At 44.0% G+C, this 18,966-nt stretch overlaps 1 protein-coding gene and 1 pseudogene across 1 annotated transcript; both read right to left on the bottom strand.

The window, feature by feature from the left end:
- Positions 1 to 1,679: 1,679 nt before the first annotated feature.
- Positions 1,680 to 5,664, bottom strand: LOC102027201 (spermatogenesis-associated protein 31A3-like). Its single transcript, XM_013513837.1, has 5 exons — positions 5,435 to 5,664; positions 4,078 to 4,129; positions 3,000 to 3,482; positions 2,721 to 2,813; positions 1,680 to 2,493 (listed from the first exon to the last, which is right to left on the bottom strand). Exons 1-5 carry the CDS (start codon positions 5,649 to 5,651, stop codon positions 2,211 to 2,213), a joined length of 1,128 nt encoding a protein of 375 aa, XP_013369291.1. The 5' UTR covers positions 5,652 to 5,664; the 3' UTR covers positions 1,680 to 2,210.
- An 8-nt stretch (positions 5,665 to 5,672) lies between these two features.
- Positions 5,673 to 18,966, bottom strand: part of LOC102026882 — a 24,308-nt pseudogene continuing 11,014 nt past the window's right edge.

Genomic DNA, 18,966 nt, shown 5'->3' with positions numbered 1-18,966 from the left:
GTGAGGAGAGCTGAGGCCCTGGGATGGGATCGCTGGACATTCTATAAGACACCACTGAGTGTGCCTATCTCCACCCTGCCATTTGCTAGGAATACAAGGGCTTCCCAAGCATCATCTGTTCCCCATGAAGAGATGCAAGGGAAAATTTGTCTGGCCTCAGAACTCAGGACTCAGTGTCTGCCTATGCCCACTGCCACCCAATTTAGGACAGGTGTAGCTAGTGGCTCTACCTTTGCTGGAGCCTGTGGGGGCATTTTTAGCCTAAACTATCTCAGGCCCTGGTCCGTACAGCTCCCTTAAGGTAAATGGACACGTGGGACGATGGTTTGAACCTGATCTCGTGGTGGGATCATCCTGTTTCCCTCAGCTGTGAGAGTTTCATTTTGCTCCTGAAATGATGGTATTAGGGAAACTTGAGGATCGGTGGAGGAACTCAGGGCAAGAGTACGTTTGCACCTGTGTGTCACGCTCCACCATACCCCGTCCCCTGTAGAAGCCATAGCTCTCACCAAGCACAAAGCATACAGAAGCCATTACCCTCTTAGGGAAAGAAGCAGGTGTATTGGCAATGGGAATTTTCATGGGTTGGTAATATGAGAAACGTTTTCTGTAAATGAACTTAATTTTTTCTTGGAGATGCCCTTTCCTACTGGGAAAGAATGGAGAGAAATTTTCTGGCTGAGCAGACAGGACACCTCCATAAAGGAGTCGGTGCCTTGGGCAGTTGTGCTGGTGGCCTGAGGCCCTGGGCACTGTTGGCCCTCGCTGTGAACACCGGCCGGTTGGAGAGCACCAGGTGGGGATGCTTATGGCCCTGTTTTTCATTGATGAACTGTCCACTTTTAATGGACTCTTGGTCACTGGGTGCCTCTCCCTGATAGGATAGCTGTGGCATTTGGGGGTGGCTGCACATGCCAGCATTCTCCTGTGCTCTGAGGGTCCAGAAGGCCAGTGGCTGCAGTAAACGTGAGACACTGAGGCTTGATTTTGTTTCTCTTTGTGCTGATTGAACTCCAAGGCACAAAGTTCACGCTTAACTAACTTGTTGGCATCTTGCATCAGTTTAGCATCTCGCATGAGCTTCTGAGTCTCAGCAATTCTGTGGTCCACACTTGAGCTGCTTTTGCCTGGTCTCTGGCTCTGCCCAGAGGAGGATGCAGGTTTGCCTTTTCTCGGGGTTTCCTTGTACTCTTTCATTTTTTTCTGAGGAGAAGTCCATAGTAGAAATGTCCTCATGCTTCTTTGGAATCATCCTTCTGAATGAACTGGTTTCCTATATGAAAGGATCTGAAAGTGCTTCTGCTCAAATGTGTCTTTCATTCCCCTGCCTTGGGTGGCTGTGGAGGTCCCAACGTATTCATGTTTTTCTGGGATGGGTCTCCTACTGGCCTCACCACTATTAGCCAGGGCAGACACATTGCTCCCTCTCTTCTGTGAGTACTGGTGTTTCTGGATCCTGGGCTTGTGCTGCCTCAGGATCCTCTCTCTGTCTGCCTTTAGGTCACCTAACATCTGTGAAGCTCTCCTGTCCCCAAGAGACGTGTTGTGGAGATAGCTGTGGGATGCCACAGAAGACAAATTGACTGTAGCTTTGAGCCCATCAGTGGAAGAGTCTGGAAACTGGGCACCCAGGGCACAGACTTGAGTCTGCTTCACTGACCTCATCTCCCCTCCCTGCTGAAACTCACTCCCGATGCCTGGCTGAAGGCCTGGCTGTCCTCTGTCTTGGAAGACAGGTGTTGCAGGCATCACGGGGACTTCTAGGCTGTGTCTGCTGGTGCCCAGGATGCTTCTTCTCCTAGGCTGTGCCAGTGAGACCGGATGTCAGTCTCTGGGAAGGCTTCCTGCTGCCCTGTCCAGTGGGAAGGTCCTTTAAGGATCTCTGGGCATCACTAGGTGGGATCCCTGTTAGGGCCTTCTCAGTCTCCTTACACACAGGTGAGGAGAACAGGAGTCTGCCCAGTGTAGGGACAGACTCAGTGAGTGTCACCATCTCTATCAGACATGTCTGAGGGGCTTTTTTCCAGGAATGTGGCATCTGTAGGTTCACCTCAAAGCACACCTGTGGAAGGGATGGTGGTGGAGCCTCTTCAACTTGAAAAACTTTGTGGCCTTAGTATTCCTGTTTTTCTGGGATGGGTCTAAAACTGGCCTCACCATTATTAGCCAGGGCAGACACGTGGCTCTCTCTCTTCTGTGAGTACTGATGTTTAGGGATCAGTAAGCCTGAGGGCGAGGCCCAGTCCTTTTCTGGCTCTAACTTCACCTCCTGCACTTCCTTGCTGCAGCCTTGTAACGTGCACCTCCAGGGTCTTCAGAGTACATAGGTTAAGAGAGGGAAGCTTTTGTGACTCCTGAAGATAACTAGAATTTTGCTCTCTGTGTGGGTGGCCTAAGCTCCATGGACAGAAAGCAAGGACCGGTGCAATCTCCAAGGGATCCGACCCTCCTGGACCTGCCTTGACTTCACACCAAAATGCATTTTTAGCATGTCTTCAAGGCGACTCTTGTCATTTCCTACATCACTGTCCATGATGTTTGGCATCTATTTCTCTGACTGTGCAGAATTTGCCCCTGGAAAGTTTACCGAGCGGCTTTCCAAGGCCCTGGAGAGGTCTTTGGGGACCTTACCTAGACTATGGCCCACATTTCCCGTCCCAGTCCTTCTCTGGCTGGAACTTCAAAACCTGCACTTCCTTGCTGCAGCCAACCATAGATACGGGGGAGCATTCTGATGGGCCAGGTTTGCCCTTTGCCTGACATGTATGAACTGCATCACCCTGAGCTGTTTGAGATCTCGAAGTTCTTGGGTCCTGTTGGGGACATCACACTGGCGTTGAATGAACAACGTTTGAATGTGTTGCTCCAGTAGTCTCCAGTGCTCCAGGCTCATGGAATAACCCTTAGGAGGGGTGGCAGAGGGCCGGTGGTTTTGGCAAAGGTTGGGAAGGAAAGGGCTACAAACCTCCTGAGAGCTTCGGACCATTGACTGTGGAGCTCACTCACTCAGGGTCTGTGTTCTTAATAAGGACCCTCCTGGGTGTCGAGTTTCAGCGGGGATGAGATGTTGTGGATTATTATGGGGTGTCGGCCAAGCTGCTCCACAGTCCCTAATGTGGGGTGAACAATGTGGGAGGAAGGGTGGGGGAAAGGATTGGAGATGGGCCTGAGACTGCACCTGACCTAGACGAGGGGGCTGGAGTTTGGCGGTAGAGAGAATCAAGGGAGGGGTTTGGGGGTCCAGAGAGGACAGGGGCTGTGGACACATTTTATCCTGCCCCTGAACTGCGGAAAGATTTTGAGTTTTGTTGAATGAAAATGGGGGAGGCTGTAGAGGAGGATTCTGAGAGATCCAGGCAGCAGCCACCAAGGATTCGCTCTGCAGAGCGGGCAGACCCCAGAAAAACTGGATCCAATTCTGTTGGAACTGGGTCCCCAGAATTTTGAGATCTGAGAATTGGTGGTGACCAAGTTCCAACTCACTTGTGTGTCCCACCAGGGTTGTGGTGTTGTGACGGGATCAGGGGGCAATGGAGCACAGAGGGAAAGTGCAAGTGGCTGGGGTGAAATTCCTTCCAGGGGAAGCGGGGGCTCTGGGGGCTGAGAGGCAGTAAGGGATGTGGGTGAACACACAAGATCCGAGGAGGCTGTGGACCAGCCTGGTGATGGAGCGGCCAGAGGTAGGAGGTGCTCAGTGAGAGGAGAGTGGGAAGCCTCTACCGGGGGGGAAGCGTCCACATTCTCCCTGTGTGGCTGCGGGGCTGTGACAGGTGTTCTTTGGCACACAGCGGTAGAGCCCTGTTGATATAAGAGCTGCTGAGAGCTTCTTTCATCAGGCAGCAGCTTCTGGAAGCTGTCAAAAATAGGAGGCATAGCTGCAGCCATGGGCACGGATCAGCCCATGTGTACCATGGCCCCTCCCCTGCACCGCACCCCAACCTCACGGTCCTCTGCTGCCCCTCATCTCAGGTCCTTAACATCCCCCACTCCCAGGACCTCTCCCTCCTACGTTGGCCCAGTGGTGCTTGGTTACAGCATAGGCTTTAGGAGGAAGGAGGAAAGGGGAAAGTGCTGTACCTTTCCAGAAGGGAAGTTAGGGTCTTATCCAGCTTATGGTACATCCGGCAATCTGCAAATGGTAGCAGGTGGGAAATTGAAGTATAAAGTATAACAGGTAAGGAGTGGATTGAGATTTTATAGGAGACTGAAGGGAATATCCCTTTAGAGGTCACCATGGGAGATTTGACTCCAGAACCCAAGTATCACTGTCCAGCGTCCTCCGGCCCTGGCTGAGACTGGTGACGTGGTACACAGATGGGTGGCACTTTGTCAGTGCAAAGTGCTTCCACATCCTTCAGTGTCCATGGTCCTCACAACTGTGCTGTCCTGAATGGATGGGGTCATCTCCCAAAAGAATTAGCCTCAGCCAGTTGTAACAGCTGGGCCTCAGTCGGACCTGGAGGACCTACCTCCTAGTCCAAGCTGCACGGCTCTACAGCTGTCTGCACTGACCCAATGGGCAATGCCTTCCCTTGGCCCAGCACAGGTTCATTATGAGAAGGAGCCTGACAAGCATCTCCCCTGCTGATTGCCTTCCCAGGAGCCCCTCTCTAGGGCTCTGCAGCTCGCATTCATGTTCCCTGGGGGACAGGCAAATTAGTGTCTGGGACAGCAGGACCGAAAGGCAGAGCCCAACCTCTGAGCGTGCCAGTCCTTTTTCTCTCTTGCTCTTCCACCTCTTCTGCGCTGGACGCTGAGAAGGAAGGAAAACAGTGAGAGGCCCAGGCCCAATTCTCCTCTCTCTCAGACAGGCTGTGGACCATCAGTATTCATGAGTATCAGGAGACTTGACATTGAATTAATGCAGCCTGTGTTTTTTCTTTTCTTTGATTCCTATTTGAAATGAATATGACAATATTTTTTGTTGTCCTCTTCCCAGAAACACACAGAGGATTCCTCTGTGAGAATTACCATGGGTACGTTCTGTCTTTTCCTCAGGACTCTTGGACTCATTTCTAGAGCAGCCTTGCTAACCTCAGGCAGGACTCTGGGTCTGAGGCAGCTCCAGCCTGTGACAGGAGGTGAGAGCTCAGAGCCCTCAGATCTGCCCAGCTCAGAGCAAAGGCTGGGCCCAGAGGCTCCTGACAGAGGAAGGGGGTGATGAACCAGTGCTCAGGGCCTGCCCCTCCCCCAAGGCGCCCATGTCTCACGCATCCAGTCATCCTCCACTCAGTCACTGTGTTCTCTTTTGCTCTTCCCAGCAAACCACACACATGGTCTTAGAGCATCAAATAGACGTCGTGCTGCTTCTTTCTTTGTGCCCCTGGCCAGCTGTCCCAGAGGAGTGTTTTATTCTTTCATGAGATTTTCCCTCTCAGCTTTCTCTTTACTTGATTTGGAAAAGCGGAATCTGGTAAAATGGGAGAGAATCATTCTCTGCTGGGTCTGAGCTGTGGGTTTCTTACCTTCCTGATATTTCTACTTCTCCTGGGTGGTGGTAAGGATGGTTCACCCTGGAGCCAGGGCAGTAACAGAAAGAAGAGCCCCAGTCCACACACAATGGCAAGGATCATATCCATCACAAAGGTAGTGCAGCTGGGGCTCAGCCATGTGGCACTAAGGCTTTTCAGAGGAATGAGAAAATTCTCCATCTTCTAATCGCAGTGTTGCTGTCAGGCAACTGAGTCCTGAGAGTTCTCTCTAGGAATACAGGGAGGTCCCATGCCTGCATCACAGAGCTGTGGCCTCTTCATCACAAAGGGCTCCTGGAATGGAGGAGAGGCAAAGAGAAGAGGCTCCACCACCGCCTCCCCCACTCTCCAGGATGGTGGACGCCTCACCTTCCTGGGGCTTCTCGATCCCTCTTCTGCCTCCCCCTGCCCAGCCATTCAGAGACAGACCTTTCTTCAGTCCATCTGCCATTCACTAATTCTGGAACTCAGATTACTTGTTTCTTTGCTGGAGGTCTAGTGATCTTTGAGCCCCTAAAAGTGTGATTTTTACCCTGTCATTTCACTGTTGTCAGGGATTCATAAGCTCAGGAGCTTTGTTATCTTCAATGCCAGATTTTCATTTAATGTCTATTACATCAATGCAGTGACAGAATTTAAATTTCTTACATACTTGTTTTTGAATTTTGGTTTTTTTTTTGTTTTTTTTTTTGTTTGTTTGTTTGTTTTTGTTTTTCTCTGGTACCAGGAACTGAACTCACGACCTTGCGCTTGCCAGGCAGGCGCTTTTGCCGCTGAGCTAAATCCCCAGCCCTTGAATTTTGAATACTGTTCTTAGAGCAGAACTTGGAGACAAACTTAGCCTTTCTCTCCCTCTACAAAATCTTCCCAGCTCCAGGAAAGCAACTCCTCCAACAACCCCTCCCTCAGCAATGCAGACTTGTGCCTTTTCAATGTGGTCCTGGCTTTTCTCACTGATAAGGGAGACACTTCAGTTCTCTAGTAGGAATGCCTCCCTTTAGAGGGACAATAGTGTGGATCATCACCAATATACCTAACAAATGGAGTTTCAGACAAGCTTCACAGCTGCCCGAGAGGCACAGAATGTGTTTTCTCTTCAAGGCTAAGATAAGGTTAGCTGCTAGGATGATTCACTTCCCTTGTTTCACTTCTGTACCTCTCTACTTGCTTGACACCACAAATTGGAGGAAAGGGGACCTCTCCTTGTTGCCTGGCTCAGCTTGCTTTTTGTCAGGCTAAACCCCAAGGAGAGACTGAGACCACTAGGACGTGCAGGATTAAAAGAAACAGGGATACCTTTCTTTCAGACTGGGTGCAGCCTGGCCAAGGACACAAACGATTACAGTAGCATTTTTCTGGCTTACAGAGTGGCATTCTACAGACTTACAGGGTTTCCTGTAAGCCTGAGAACTGGCCTTGGAACCAAGCTGATAAACAGAGTTATTTGAGTCTCTCAGGCTAAGTGAGGGGCTTTCCTGTTTGGACAAACTGATCTGTCAGAGTTTTTCTCTTCAAGTTGGGTGGGGTTCAGTGGAAGGACCGAGCAGTTTTGAGCATTTCTAGATGGAGCACCATTAAAGAATCCTCCTGAAAATTCATCTCTCCAGTTTCTTGGAAACTCTACAACATCCTGCTTTAAACTTTTATTCCCTATCAAGCGGCCCTCAATAGATAAAGTTAATCATTCAAAATGCATAATTGTAAATATGAAATTATTATCAGAACCTGAATTCCCAGAGACATTTTTATGTGATTAGCATGTGTATTCTGTATTTAATAAAGCTTAAACTGCTCAAAGACTTGGTATGACTATACACATACACAGACAGACATACACATCGCACATTCTTTCACAAATCAGTGTTTTCAAACCCAGTAATAATCTTTTGCTCATAGGTTGTCCAGGACAAGACCATAAAATCTATAGTAAGATAGATTTGCCACCCTATTAGGATGGCTATTATAAAAAGAAAATAGCAAGTATTTTCAGGGATATGGAGAAAAGAGAATGCTTATGTACTGTGTTAGGGATGTGAACTAGGATAGCCCTTATAAAGAGCATTGTATAAAATTCCCAAAGATGAAAAATAGATCTACCATATGATCCAGCTATATATGCCACTTCTGGGTACGTGTCATCCATAGGAATATTTGCATGCCCATGTCTATTGTGCCAGTAGTCAGAACACCTAGGGTTTCACATCAGAATAGGTGTCCATCCATGAATGAATGAAGAAATATGGTATATACACACAAAAGAGTCCTGTTCAGCCATAAACATAGAATGAGACCTTGACATTAACCACAGTGTATAACTGGAGGTCATTGTGTTAAGTGAGATATGCCAGGAGCAGAGCACAAAAAACTGCATGTTCTCTCCCACATGTGGAAATTAAAGAAGAAAACAACCTGGATGTAGGATGCTGATTGCGAGAGCTCGAGAGGTCAGGAGGGTGGATTGAAGGGGCCTGGACCAGATCAGTTCCTGCTGTAGCATATATGAAATACTACATTGAACCCCCTTAATATTTACACTTAACCCATGTGATAACGAAAACTAATCATTCTTCTAGTTTTTTTGATTCTTATCAGAGTGATGGTGGCCTCATAAAATAAGTTTGAAAGTCCTCTTCTTCCATTTTCAGAAAACTACATGAAGAATATTAATTCTGTTTTAAGTGTTTGGTAGAATCCCCCATAATAACCATCTGCTCTTGGACTATTCTTTATTGGGAAGAATCTGATTACTGATTCAAGCCTGTGATTCATTATTCATCTGCTGAGATTTTACTTTCTACATGTTTCAGTCTTGGACAGTGTGTATTTCTAGAAGCTCTCCCATTTCTTCTAGGCTATCAAATTTGTTGGTATTTAATTGTTCATAGTAGATTGTATTGATTCTTGTATGTCTATGGTGTTGATTATTAGGCCTATATCATTTTTGATTTTATGTAGTTGAGTGTTCTCTCTTTTTTAGCTTAGCTAAAAGTTTGTCAATTTTGAGTATTTTTAACAAAGCAAGTTTTTTTATCCTTTTTGTTGTTTTGTAGTCTGTAGATTGTTTCTTTGTGCTCTACTCTTTTCTGTTTTCCTTCTGATTTTTTTGGGTTCAGTTTAGTCTTTTTGTTTCTTTGAGATGTAAAGTTCGATGGTTTGTTTGGAACTTTTCATCATACAGCCATTGATTTATGTAAACTCCCTCATAGAATTGCTTAGTGCATCCCATAAGTTCACGATTTTGGTTCCCATTTTGGAAATAGCCTGTGTATTCTGAGGAAGAATTGCTGTTATGCTGAGTTTTTTAATGGTGTACATGGATGCTAGCCCCTTTTGATCTGTAGCATTCTTCAACTGTACTATTTCAATATTGATTTTCTGTGTTGATGGTCTATCCATTATTGAAAGTCTGACACTGAAGTCTCCTACTATTATTATGTTGCTGTTTCTCCTGTCAGATCTCTTTATATTTGCTTTCTATCTATTTAGGTATCCAAGGCTGGATGCATATTCATACACTTTTGCAATCATTATATCCTGTTATGAATTTGCCGTTGTGTCATTATGTAATGAGCACCTGTTTTCACTTGTTCTGGTGTCTGTTTTGAAATCCATTCTTGGAGATATGCAAATAGATATTCTTTTTCTGTTTTTGGATCTATCTCTTCATTTTTACTGTATGTGTGTCTTTAAATATTAACTGAGGTTTTGTAAACAGCATATGCTATTCATCGTTTATCCATTCAGCAACTGTGTCATTTGATTGATTCATTCATTGATTCCATTAACATTTAAAGTAATTGCTAAAAGGTCAAAATTTTGTGTTGCCTTTTTGTCATTTTCTAGTTGTTTTGTCATTCCTTCCTTCTTTTATTCCTCTCTTTCTGCCTTCCTTTGTGACTTTATGACTTTCTACAGTAGTATATTTTGTTTCTTGGATGTATTTTTTGTGTTTGTATTTCATTTTTGTCATTATGGTAAGACATATAAAATGAGTTACAAAAGTCTGTTTTAAGTGGATAACGACTAACCTTCGTTTCTGTAGAAAAACTTTTGCAATTCTGAGGCTGCCAAGGAGGGAGTCCTGCTGCTTCTTACATAGAATCCTCTTCCACTTATTCCTTCCATTTTCTTTTCACTTTGTGCTCTACCATGCTCAATATTCAGTGCCCAAATTGGCAGTCATCTCCCACCAATCGCTAGGTTTAAATGCAGTATAGCAAGAGCATCACATTCCATTGCCAATCTCACCCGAATGAACAAGAGACTGAAAAATTGTTTTCAAATCATTCCTTGTGATATGAGTTTCTACACTGTTATGTAAGCTGAGTTCCTTCAGGATTTTTCAAATTTATTATTCATTACAGTTTTTTCTCTGGTGTACATTCTGTTGAGGTGTATTCTGAGACCTACCTTTTGTTCAAAAGTTTTCTCACACTTATCACTCTCATAGAGCTTCTCCTCTGTTTGGGTTTGGGCTCTAAAATGTGATGTCTTAGAGGACATTTTCCCACATTCATTGCATTCATTGGGGTTTCTCTCTGGTTTGAATTCTGTTCTGTGCCCTGAGAGTTGATTCAACAGTAAATGTTTTCCTACTTTCATTACATTCACATGGTTTTTCTCTTGTGTGAATTCTCTGATGTGCACAGAGTTCTGTTCTTTGAGAAGTTTTCCACATTCATCACATTCATAAGACTTCTCCCTTGTGTGAGTTCTTTGATGCACTATGAGAGTTATAAACAAAAGTGTCCCCACATGTGTTGCATTTACAGGGCTTTTCTCCTATGTGAATTCTTTGATTTAACAAGAGGATTGCCCTACTAGCACAAGTTTTCCCACATTTGTGACATTCATAGGGTCTCTCCCCTGTGTGCAGTCTCCAGTGTACTGTGAAAGCTGAACTTTGGGCAAAAGATTTCCCACATTCATCACATTCATCAGGTTGCTCCCCAGTGTGACTTCTCTGATGTTTCCTAAGATATTATTTCTGGAAGAAAGTTTTCCCACATTCACTATATTTGTAAAATTTAATACCTTTATGAATTTTCTGATGTTACCAAGGACTAAATTAAAAGCAAATTATTTCCAACATATAATATACATTCATAGGGTTTCTCTCCTGTGTGAGCTCTCTGATGTGCATTAACATATGATCTGCTACAAAAGTTTTCCCACATGAGCTATACTCCTAGGGCTTCTTCCAGGTGCAGGTGTTCAGAGGCGGTTTTAGAAGTGATTGGTGGGAGAAAGTTTTCCCACATTCATGATTTTCTTTTTTTTCTTTTTTTTCTTTTTTTTTTTTTTTGGTTTTTTTCCGGTACCAGGAACCGAACTCACGACCTTGCGCTTGCCAGGCAGGCGCTTTGTCGCTGAGCTAAATCCCCAGCCCCTCATTCATGATTTTCATAGGGTCTCTCCCATGTGTGAACTTAGTGATGTGCCCTGAGAGCTCTATTAGGGAGCCCTGCAGTGAACTCCCAATCTCCTGCTAGGTATTCTGGCATGCAGAGAAAAGAAAGAGCAAGAGATAATTAGCAGTGCAATGAGGATCTGTGATCACCAGGAGTGGCCAAAACCTCAGCATTTATTTATCACATTTACATTGAGGAAAATGATGAGGGGATTATGGCTGGATGTGCTAGATAAGTGCCTAGGCAGGCAAGGCTTGTAAAAGAGGGAACAAAGCATTCTTGTGAAAGTATCAGAACAGTCCGATTCAGGTTGTGGTTAATGAGTAACCTGTTTGGTAGTCAATTCTGGGAAAGAATTTTCTCTAGAGTCACACAGGCCTCAGCAGAGACATTTATCTCATATCTTAGACCCACAGTCTCTGCCTGCTTATCTGGGTTCAACTATGACTGTTAGCAAGGAACAGTGCTAGCACAACACACCACCTGCTAGCTTCCACAAAGACACTGTTATGGTTTGTGTGTGCATCTCCCCCCAAATCCTCATGCATTCATGGGGCGGGCTTCTAGGATTTGTGATTGATCCATGATCCAATGCTGGGATTATGGGTGTGAGCACTACACCAGCCCTGGGGGAGGTAGTTTGCATACAGTGTAATGGAGGGAAAGAGGCTGCTCTCTGCCATTTTCTCCTTTTGCTCTGGTTGCTTTTGCTGTGTTCAGCCGCCATGAACTGTAGCCCTCAACCATGTGCCACTCTGCCTTAGAGCCAGCTGAGTATGGACTGAAACCTCCATAAACTGTAAGCTAAATAAACCTTTCCTTCCTTAATTTAGGGTGTCAGGTATTTTGTCCCAGCAATGAGAGAAAAGTAACCAAGACAGAATTTGGTACCAGAGGAGTGGGGTTGTTGCCGTGACAGTACCTGACCATGTGGTTCAAGACCCTTTGGAAATGGCTTGTGGGAAATGTTTGGAAAGGTTCAGAGATGTTACCTGAAAGAGTAGAGCTGGAACGCTTTTGGCTGTTCTGTATGGGAGATTCTGGTCAGAGCTCAGACCAGAAGGTTGATAGAAATTCTGCTGGAAAAGACTGGGTTCAGGAGGTTTCTTCTGGGAAGAATTACTGCACTGGTTGTTGGACTCCAGACAATGTGTATGATGGCTTGGCAGAAAGTTTGTCTGCATTTTGCTCTTGTCCAGAGACTTTGTAGAAGACTGAGATTAAGGGCCGTGGACTAATTAATCTGGCAGAAGAAATTTCAAGGCAGTCGAATGTTGCGGCAGTGGCATGGCTACTGTTGGGGGCTTTTAGCTAGATTTATGTTAACAGTCAAGACCAAAGAGCCCAGCAGGATGATTTAAAATGTGAATTTGACCAGAAAGGAAGCTCCAGTAAAGCTGTGGACTGCAAAGATAAGGCTGAGGAGATCTCCAGTGCTGAGAAAGAAAAAGAGAATTCAAAAGATGGCCTGAGGGCATCACAAGAAGCAAATCTCCACCCTTTGCAGCCTCAAAACTGCAAAAATGAAAGACTTTGCTTTGAGAAGAAAGTCGCAGAGCATCATGCTCCAGAATGGCTGCGGCAGCTGCACCAGGTTCCAGAATGGCGGCAGCATAGAGAATTTGCTCCTCAGAATTGGATTCAGAGTGCCCAGTGATCCAGGCACTTGACCCCTACGGCCAAGAGAGAGGAAAGCTTGGCTACTGCTCCAGATGGCAGTAAACCTTGACATCATCCACATGGCACTGGTTTTAGGTGCATACAGAATGCAAGAGTTCTGAGGTTAAGAAGGCTTCCACCTTGATTTCAGAAGAAGGTCTAGGAGACCAGGCAGTTTGCCCCTGAAAAGGCAGTGTGTGAAGCTGTGAGTGTGAAGCAAAAGGCTGTATATGCTTTGAATCAGCCCCCTCTGTATGGCACTGTGTCTCCCATAGCCAGGATTCACAGGTCCAGGAATCAAGGGGTGGAAGTAGGGATGGTACCACTCACCATTACTCCTAGTGACCTATTGGCGAAATTTTTGCTTCCTATCCCCACAACCTTATGTTCTGCTGGCTTAGAAGTCTTAGTTCCAGAATGGGGAAGGCTTGCACCAGGAGGCACAACAATGATACCATTGAACTGGACACTAAGATTTCCCCCTGCTCATTTTGGTCTCCTGATGCCTCTGAGCAAACAAGCTGAAAAGGGAGTCACAGTGTTGTCAGGGGTAATTGACCCAGACTATGAAGGGGAAATTGGACTACTACTCCACAATGGGGGAAAGGAAGAATATATGTGGAGTGCAGAGATCCCTTAGGGCACCTCTTAGTATTACCATGCTCAGTATTAAAATCAATGGGAAACTACAACAACCTAATATATGCACAATGACAAATGGCCCAGAGCCTTCAGGAATGAAGGTATGGTTCACTCCACTTGGGAAAGAACCAAGACAGACACTTACACAACCTTGGAAAGACTCACTATTCAAACTGAAAGGCAATTTATGGAAATCACTTTTATATAACCTGCACTGCTCACAAGTAAGCACAGTCACATTTGGGTTTGAGGGAGGGCAATGTGGTGGTTCCCCATAGGGCTAAGATATCAGCAAAAGTTTTCCCACATTTATCACATTCTTAGGTTTCTCTGCAGTGTGACATCTTTGGTCTGTACTAAGATGTGATTACTGGGAAATAGTTTTTCCACATTTATTAAGTAAATTCACTGCACGGACTCGAACCACTGGACCAGCATTCACTCACTCAGCACAGGGCGCACGCAAGGAGGGGCTACACGAGCCCCCCCACCCCGCAGCCAGAGAAGTCCCTGGGGCTTCTGAGTGAGGACCTCCTCTCTGCCGCGGGTGCAGGGAAGGCAGAGACTCAGTCTGTAATGGCGGCGGGGTCCTGGGTCGCCTGCTCTGCCCTCAGGAAGTAGATGGGAAATACCTGGCTCTCTCTGCGAGTTTCAGCTGGGAACCGTGGTGGTGTGAGTAAAGCACAGACTCGAACCGCTGGACCAGCAGCTCTGCAATTCCCATTAAACTACCATTAGCATACCTCACAGATCTTGAGAAAACATGCCTTAAATTCATCTGGAACCAGAAGAGACCCAGAATAGCAAAAGCAATCCTGGGCAACAAGGACAAGTCAAGTGGAATCACAATCCCTGACCTGAAATTATACTACAAAGCTACTGTCATAAAATCAACCTGATACTGTCTATATCCTATGAGAATGAGTTTTCCCACATTCAGTATTCATAGGGGTTTTTCATCTATGTGAGTTCTGCAATGTGCTCTGAGATGTGATGTCTTGGCAAAAGTTTTCCCACATTCAATGCATTTACAGGGTTTCTCTCCTCTGTGAACTCTCTCATGCTCTTTGAGGTGTCCCATCATAGAGAATGTTTCTCCATAATCACTGCCTTGAAAAAGTCTTGTCTCGGTGTCTGTTCTCTGCTGTCCCATGAGAGGAGATGGTAAGAACGCCACACCCAGTTCTCAGATGCTCAAGGAGGTTTGACTTCTGACAGAAAGTTTCCCCACATTTACTTCCTTCATAGAGTCTGCACCTATCTGGACCCCAGTATGCTAAACGGGACATGATGGTGAGTGGAATAATATACCAGATTTCTCATATTTGTAGGGGTTATCTTTTGAGTGGGTCCTGTGGTGCTGGATGAAATATGTTTCCTGAGAAAAAGATTTCTTGCATTTCCAATAAAGATCACATTGGTTGTTTTTCTTGCATTTCCCGTAAAGATCACATTGGTGTTCTATCATGTACTGTGAGGTCTAATTTCTGGTATAAGGTATCTATGCATCCATGATATTCACAAGCATTATCAGCAGTTTGTTTTTCAGCACATACTTTATGGTTGGGCTGTGACCCACATTTTCTTCAGATTTATTGCTCTCTGAAGCCCTCTGTCTTGTAACAGGTAGCTGAAATGGAATGAAGGGTGACTTTGCCCTGAAATTAATACCATCTTCATTATGTTCACTCTGTGTTATTATGAGCGTGTGAACTTTACTGTATTCCACAATAATGGTTTTGTTGCAAGATCCCCCACATTCATTAAGATCAGAGCATTTCTCCCTTAGGTCAGATCCCCTGTGTTCAAACAGAGTTGTTTTACCCCAGGCTTCCCTAAATTATCATCCTCCAGGACTTCTCTCCTGTGGAGAAACCCAACTTTAATATACTCTTATCACATAAATTTTTTCCAAACTCACCGTGTTGAAGAGACTGCACCAAGGTTTGAAACTTCTGACGCTGATCTTTCTTATAACCAATAGCTTTCTCATTTTTATTACACTCATGAGATTTCTCTTCAATGTGTTACTTCATGTCTAATATCAAACCATAATTTGCCACACATATTCATGGAGTCAGCCTTCTTTCTTAAATAGTTTCCTTCAGTAATAATCAACTCAGAAACAATTGGAATGTTCATTCTACATGAACCCTATTTACAGAATATTTTCCTGAAAGATCTGAAGCTATACCAGATTAAATGGTTTCCTAAAACTTTCTGTCCTTCAGTGTTTCGTCTTCCATTAATATTACTTTCATGGAGGCATCTTTGTTTCTCCTGATACCCTTGAATATGGACATCAACTTTGTAATATCCTAAAATGAGAAAAATTGAAAATATCTTATAAAGCTTACACTTCTTATGGGAAAGAACTTATAGCTACATGTTGTTATTATTTTGTTCTATTATTTCTGGTAATGTTTCCAAGTTTAAATAATTCATGCACACCACCAGATAGTCCCTTGTTCTTTCCTCATCCATATGGCTTTTTAAAATCGGATATTATTCTCAGTGCCAACTAGAATAGAGTAGAGCCATTCCTCTCAGGTCTTCCTTGTTACAATTCAAAATTCACAGACAAAGCAGATTCACAAATATACAAAGATTCTTATATAATGAAAAGAGTGGACCTCAGCACTTAAGAAATGGCACAGTGATGAATTCTAAGGCTCTCCTTTCTACTTTCTATATGTCCTGTACTCTGTGCTAAAGAAACCAATACTGGCTTCTTTACTGGTAAAAGGCTCATATAAGGAAAGCCTGTTCCTTCCAGCCAAAGTGCTGAGAAAAAGTAGTCTAACAGATCAGAAAACTTTTCTGACAAAATGTAACACAGTCAGGCCAAAGATGGAATACTTCTGTAGTCCCACAGAGGCTGAGCAGAGAGCTAAGAAAAACTCAGAACATTTGTACATTCTCATAATATTTCTTCCTATAAGGTAAATGGGGAGCTCCCTGCAAATATGAAGAATAATTTTAAGAAAGTTTCATTCTTGGGATATGCAAGGCACCTTTAAATCCTCACCAAGGAACATATTCTAATTGAATATATGTAAAAAATGTTTTAATCTGCAGGGTTAAGCATCAATGTGTCCTTCTTTATGGCTGAGTAGTACTCCACTGTTTAAAAAGTAGCACATCTTTTTTATCCATACCTCAGTTGATGGGTATCTGGATTGTTTTTAGGGTATATCAATGTGGTATGATGTTTTTAGTTCTTCTGGAAAAATACCCAGAAGGGGAATAGCTGGGTTCAACAGGTCCTGTAATCCTAGTTTTTGGAATATTACTGAGCTATAAAGAAAGATAAACTCGAGGCTTTTATAGGTAAATGGACACAACTAGAACCACTACTCAGAAGTGAAATAAAGTAGACACAGATGGTAAACATCATATTTTCTTCCTGGTATAAGAAACTAAATGAATACATAAAATCTGAAATGTATAATAGATATTGTGAATGGGAAAGAAACTGCTCAAAAGAAAAGAACAACTGGGATGGGTGAAAGGAGAAAGAAGAAAGGGAAGGAAAGGAGGAATATATTATATATATACACACACATGGAAGCTAAGATAATTGTACAACTAATTTCTATTGGTTTATTGAAAGAAACAGTTAATGTCTAATTGGTTGATCAATTTTGCATGCCTATATCTGGTAATCTGAGCAATGACTTTGAAAATAAAAATATGCACTATAACAACCATTGTTAATTTCCTAACATCTTGTTTTAAAATTATGTACCTTTTTATTGTTTTGTTATTCTCTTTAAACTAAGAAAATGTTCACGTTGTGAAATGATAAGAAAAAGCACATCTCTGTATTTGGAAACAAGTTTAAAGAAATGTGTCTGGTTGCCAAGTTGACAAGTGGTGGATTATAATGGTTGATACATTGTGTCAACTTGAGAATTGAGAAGTTTAGAACCTTAACAAAGTGACTCAGCACAGGGCCAGGGTTCTCACTTTGTAAAGCTCCTGAGTTTGCAGAAGAGGAAGGCAGGGAAAAAGTGTGGGTAGAGAGCCAGCAAACAAGGAGGAAAAGAGGTTTGCTCTGCCCCCTCCTTTGCTCTTGCTGTTTTCCGTCTCTGCATTGAACTATTGCCCCTGTGCCATGCCACCTGCCTTGGAGCCAGATAATTATGGACTGAAACCTCCACAGATTGTGAGCAAAAAAAAAAAATCTTTCTTTCCTTAATTTTGGGTGTCAGGTACTTTGTCTCAGGTGTGAGAGAAAAATAACCAAGACAGTCTCAGAAGCCCATTTTGGAGTGGGTCTTTAAATTTAGGGGCCCTGATATTTTTCAGTTCTTCATATGCTCTAGATAGAAGTCCTTTGTCTGAGGGAGAGTTTGACAAAATATTTTTCCACTCTGGGTTTTCTTTTCACTCTGTTGGTAATTTTTTTTTGATGTGTGTTGGAGACCACTACAAAGTGGCTCTGAGCAGGATTTAATGTTAAGCAATTGGCTTTCCATGTTTACTTGTAAGATGTCCAAAGCTTAGGCACCTTGTCTAAAGATAGGCAGTGGAGTCATAGTAAGTGAACCTCTATGAGTCACTGGTCACTGCTGAGGCCTGCATTGGCCTGTGAAGGACAAGATAAGGCCATAGCTGAGGATGTCTGGCTCCAACCCCAATTAACTACAAGGAGACTGCAGCTGCAGGCTCCACATTCCTACAGTAAATATCAGCCTAAAGATAAGGTAGTTCTCCTAATTGACATAATTTACTACTTGGGAAAATTCTCCCAAGGTCTTGCCAGATTCTGGCATTTTCTTGAGTATCCTCCTCCTTTGTTTGAAAACCAAATAAATACGGGCTGCCCAGAGAAGTCTTGGTCTAAACTCAGAATATCAAAGCTGTAAGAGAGTGAGATGCTCCTGGAGCCCTGAAATCATTTCAGTTTTCTCATTTATTTAAGCCTTTCCTGTCCACTCACTTGGGAGATTGCGGACTGATCAGGCCTGCAATAAGTAAGGGTTATTTAACCCAATAGATGTGCAAAAACTTTTTAATAAGATGAGATCCCAGTTGTTGATCTTTTGAAGTACTTCCCATCCATTTTGGTTTTTCATGACATTTCTGCCTACACTATGTCTTCAAGATTTCTACCTGCTTTCTCTGCCAGTAGATTTAGTGTTTCTGTTTTAACATTTAGAGCTTTGATCCATTTTAACTTTAGTTTAGTGAATGATGATAGACATGAGCCTAATTTTATTCTTTGACATGTGGAAAGCCAGTTTTTCCAGCACCATTTATTAAAGAGGCTATCTTTCTTCCAGTGAACATGTTTGGCCCCTTTGTCAAAAATAAGTTGGCTGAGTGTGTTTGTAGCTGTGTCTGCATCTTCTAATCTGTTCCACAAATCCTCAGTCCTGTTTTTTTTCCAGTACTAATGGGTTAATATTATCCCTTAGTTATTGTGTGTTGATCAGGCCCACAATATCTCAAATGAGTGGATGGTGAAAGCTTAAATAAATGAGACAAGTGGTATGGTTTTGGGCTCCAGGAAATTCCAAACCCTCTATCCAAATTCGAGATTCTCAGTGGCTCCCGGAGGGAGGGCCCCCAAAGGAAGGGACCCCAGCACACGGGGAGCCTCGGGTGGGGAGCACCAGTCTTTGGACTGGCGGCTCACTCCCGGCCTCGTAGTTCCCCGGAAGGAAGGCTTCCGGTGCACAGGGAGCCACGGGTGGGGAGCACCGGTCTTCTGGTTGGCTAGCTTCCTGCCTCATAGGCCCCCCGGAGGCAGGGCCCCCTGCGCATGGGGAGCCATG

Source organism: Chinchilla lanigera, unplaced genomic scaffold (assembly GCF_000276665.1).
Source record: "Chinchilla lanigera isolate Chin_1 unplaced genomic scaffold, ChiLan1.0 scaffold00021, whole genome shotgun sequence".
Taxonomy (NCBI): domain Eukaryota; kingdom Metazoa; phylum Chordata; class Mammalia; order Rodentia; family Chinchillidae; genus Chinchilla; species Chinchilla lanigera.
This window is presented reverse-complemented; position numbering and strand designations above follow the sequence as displayed.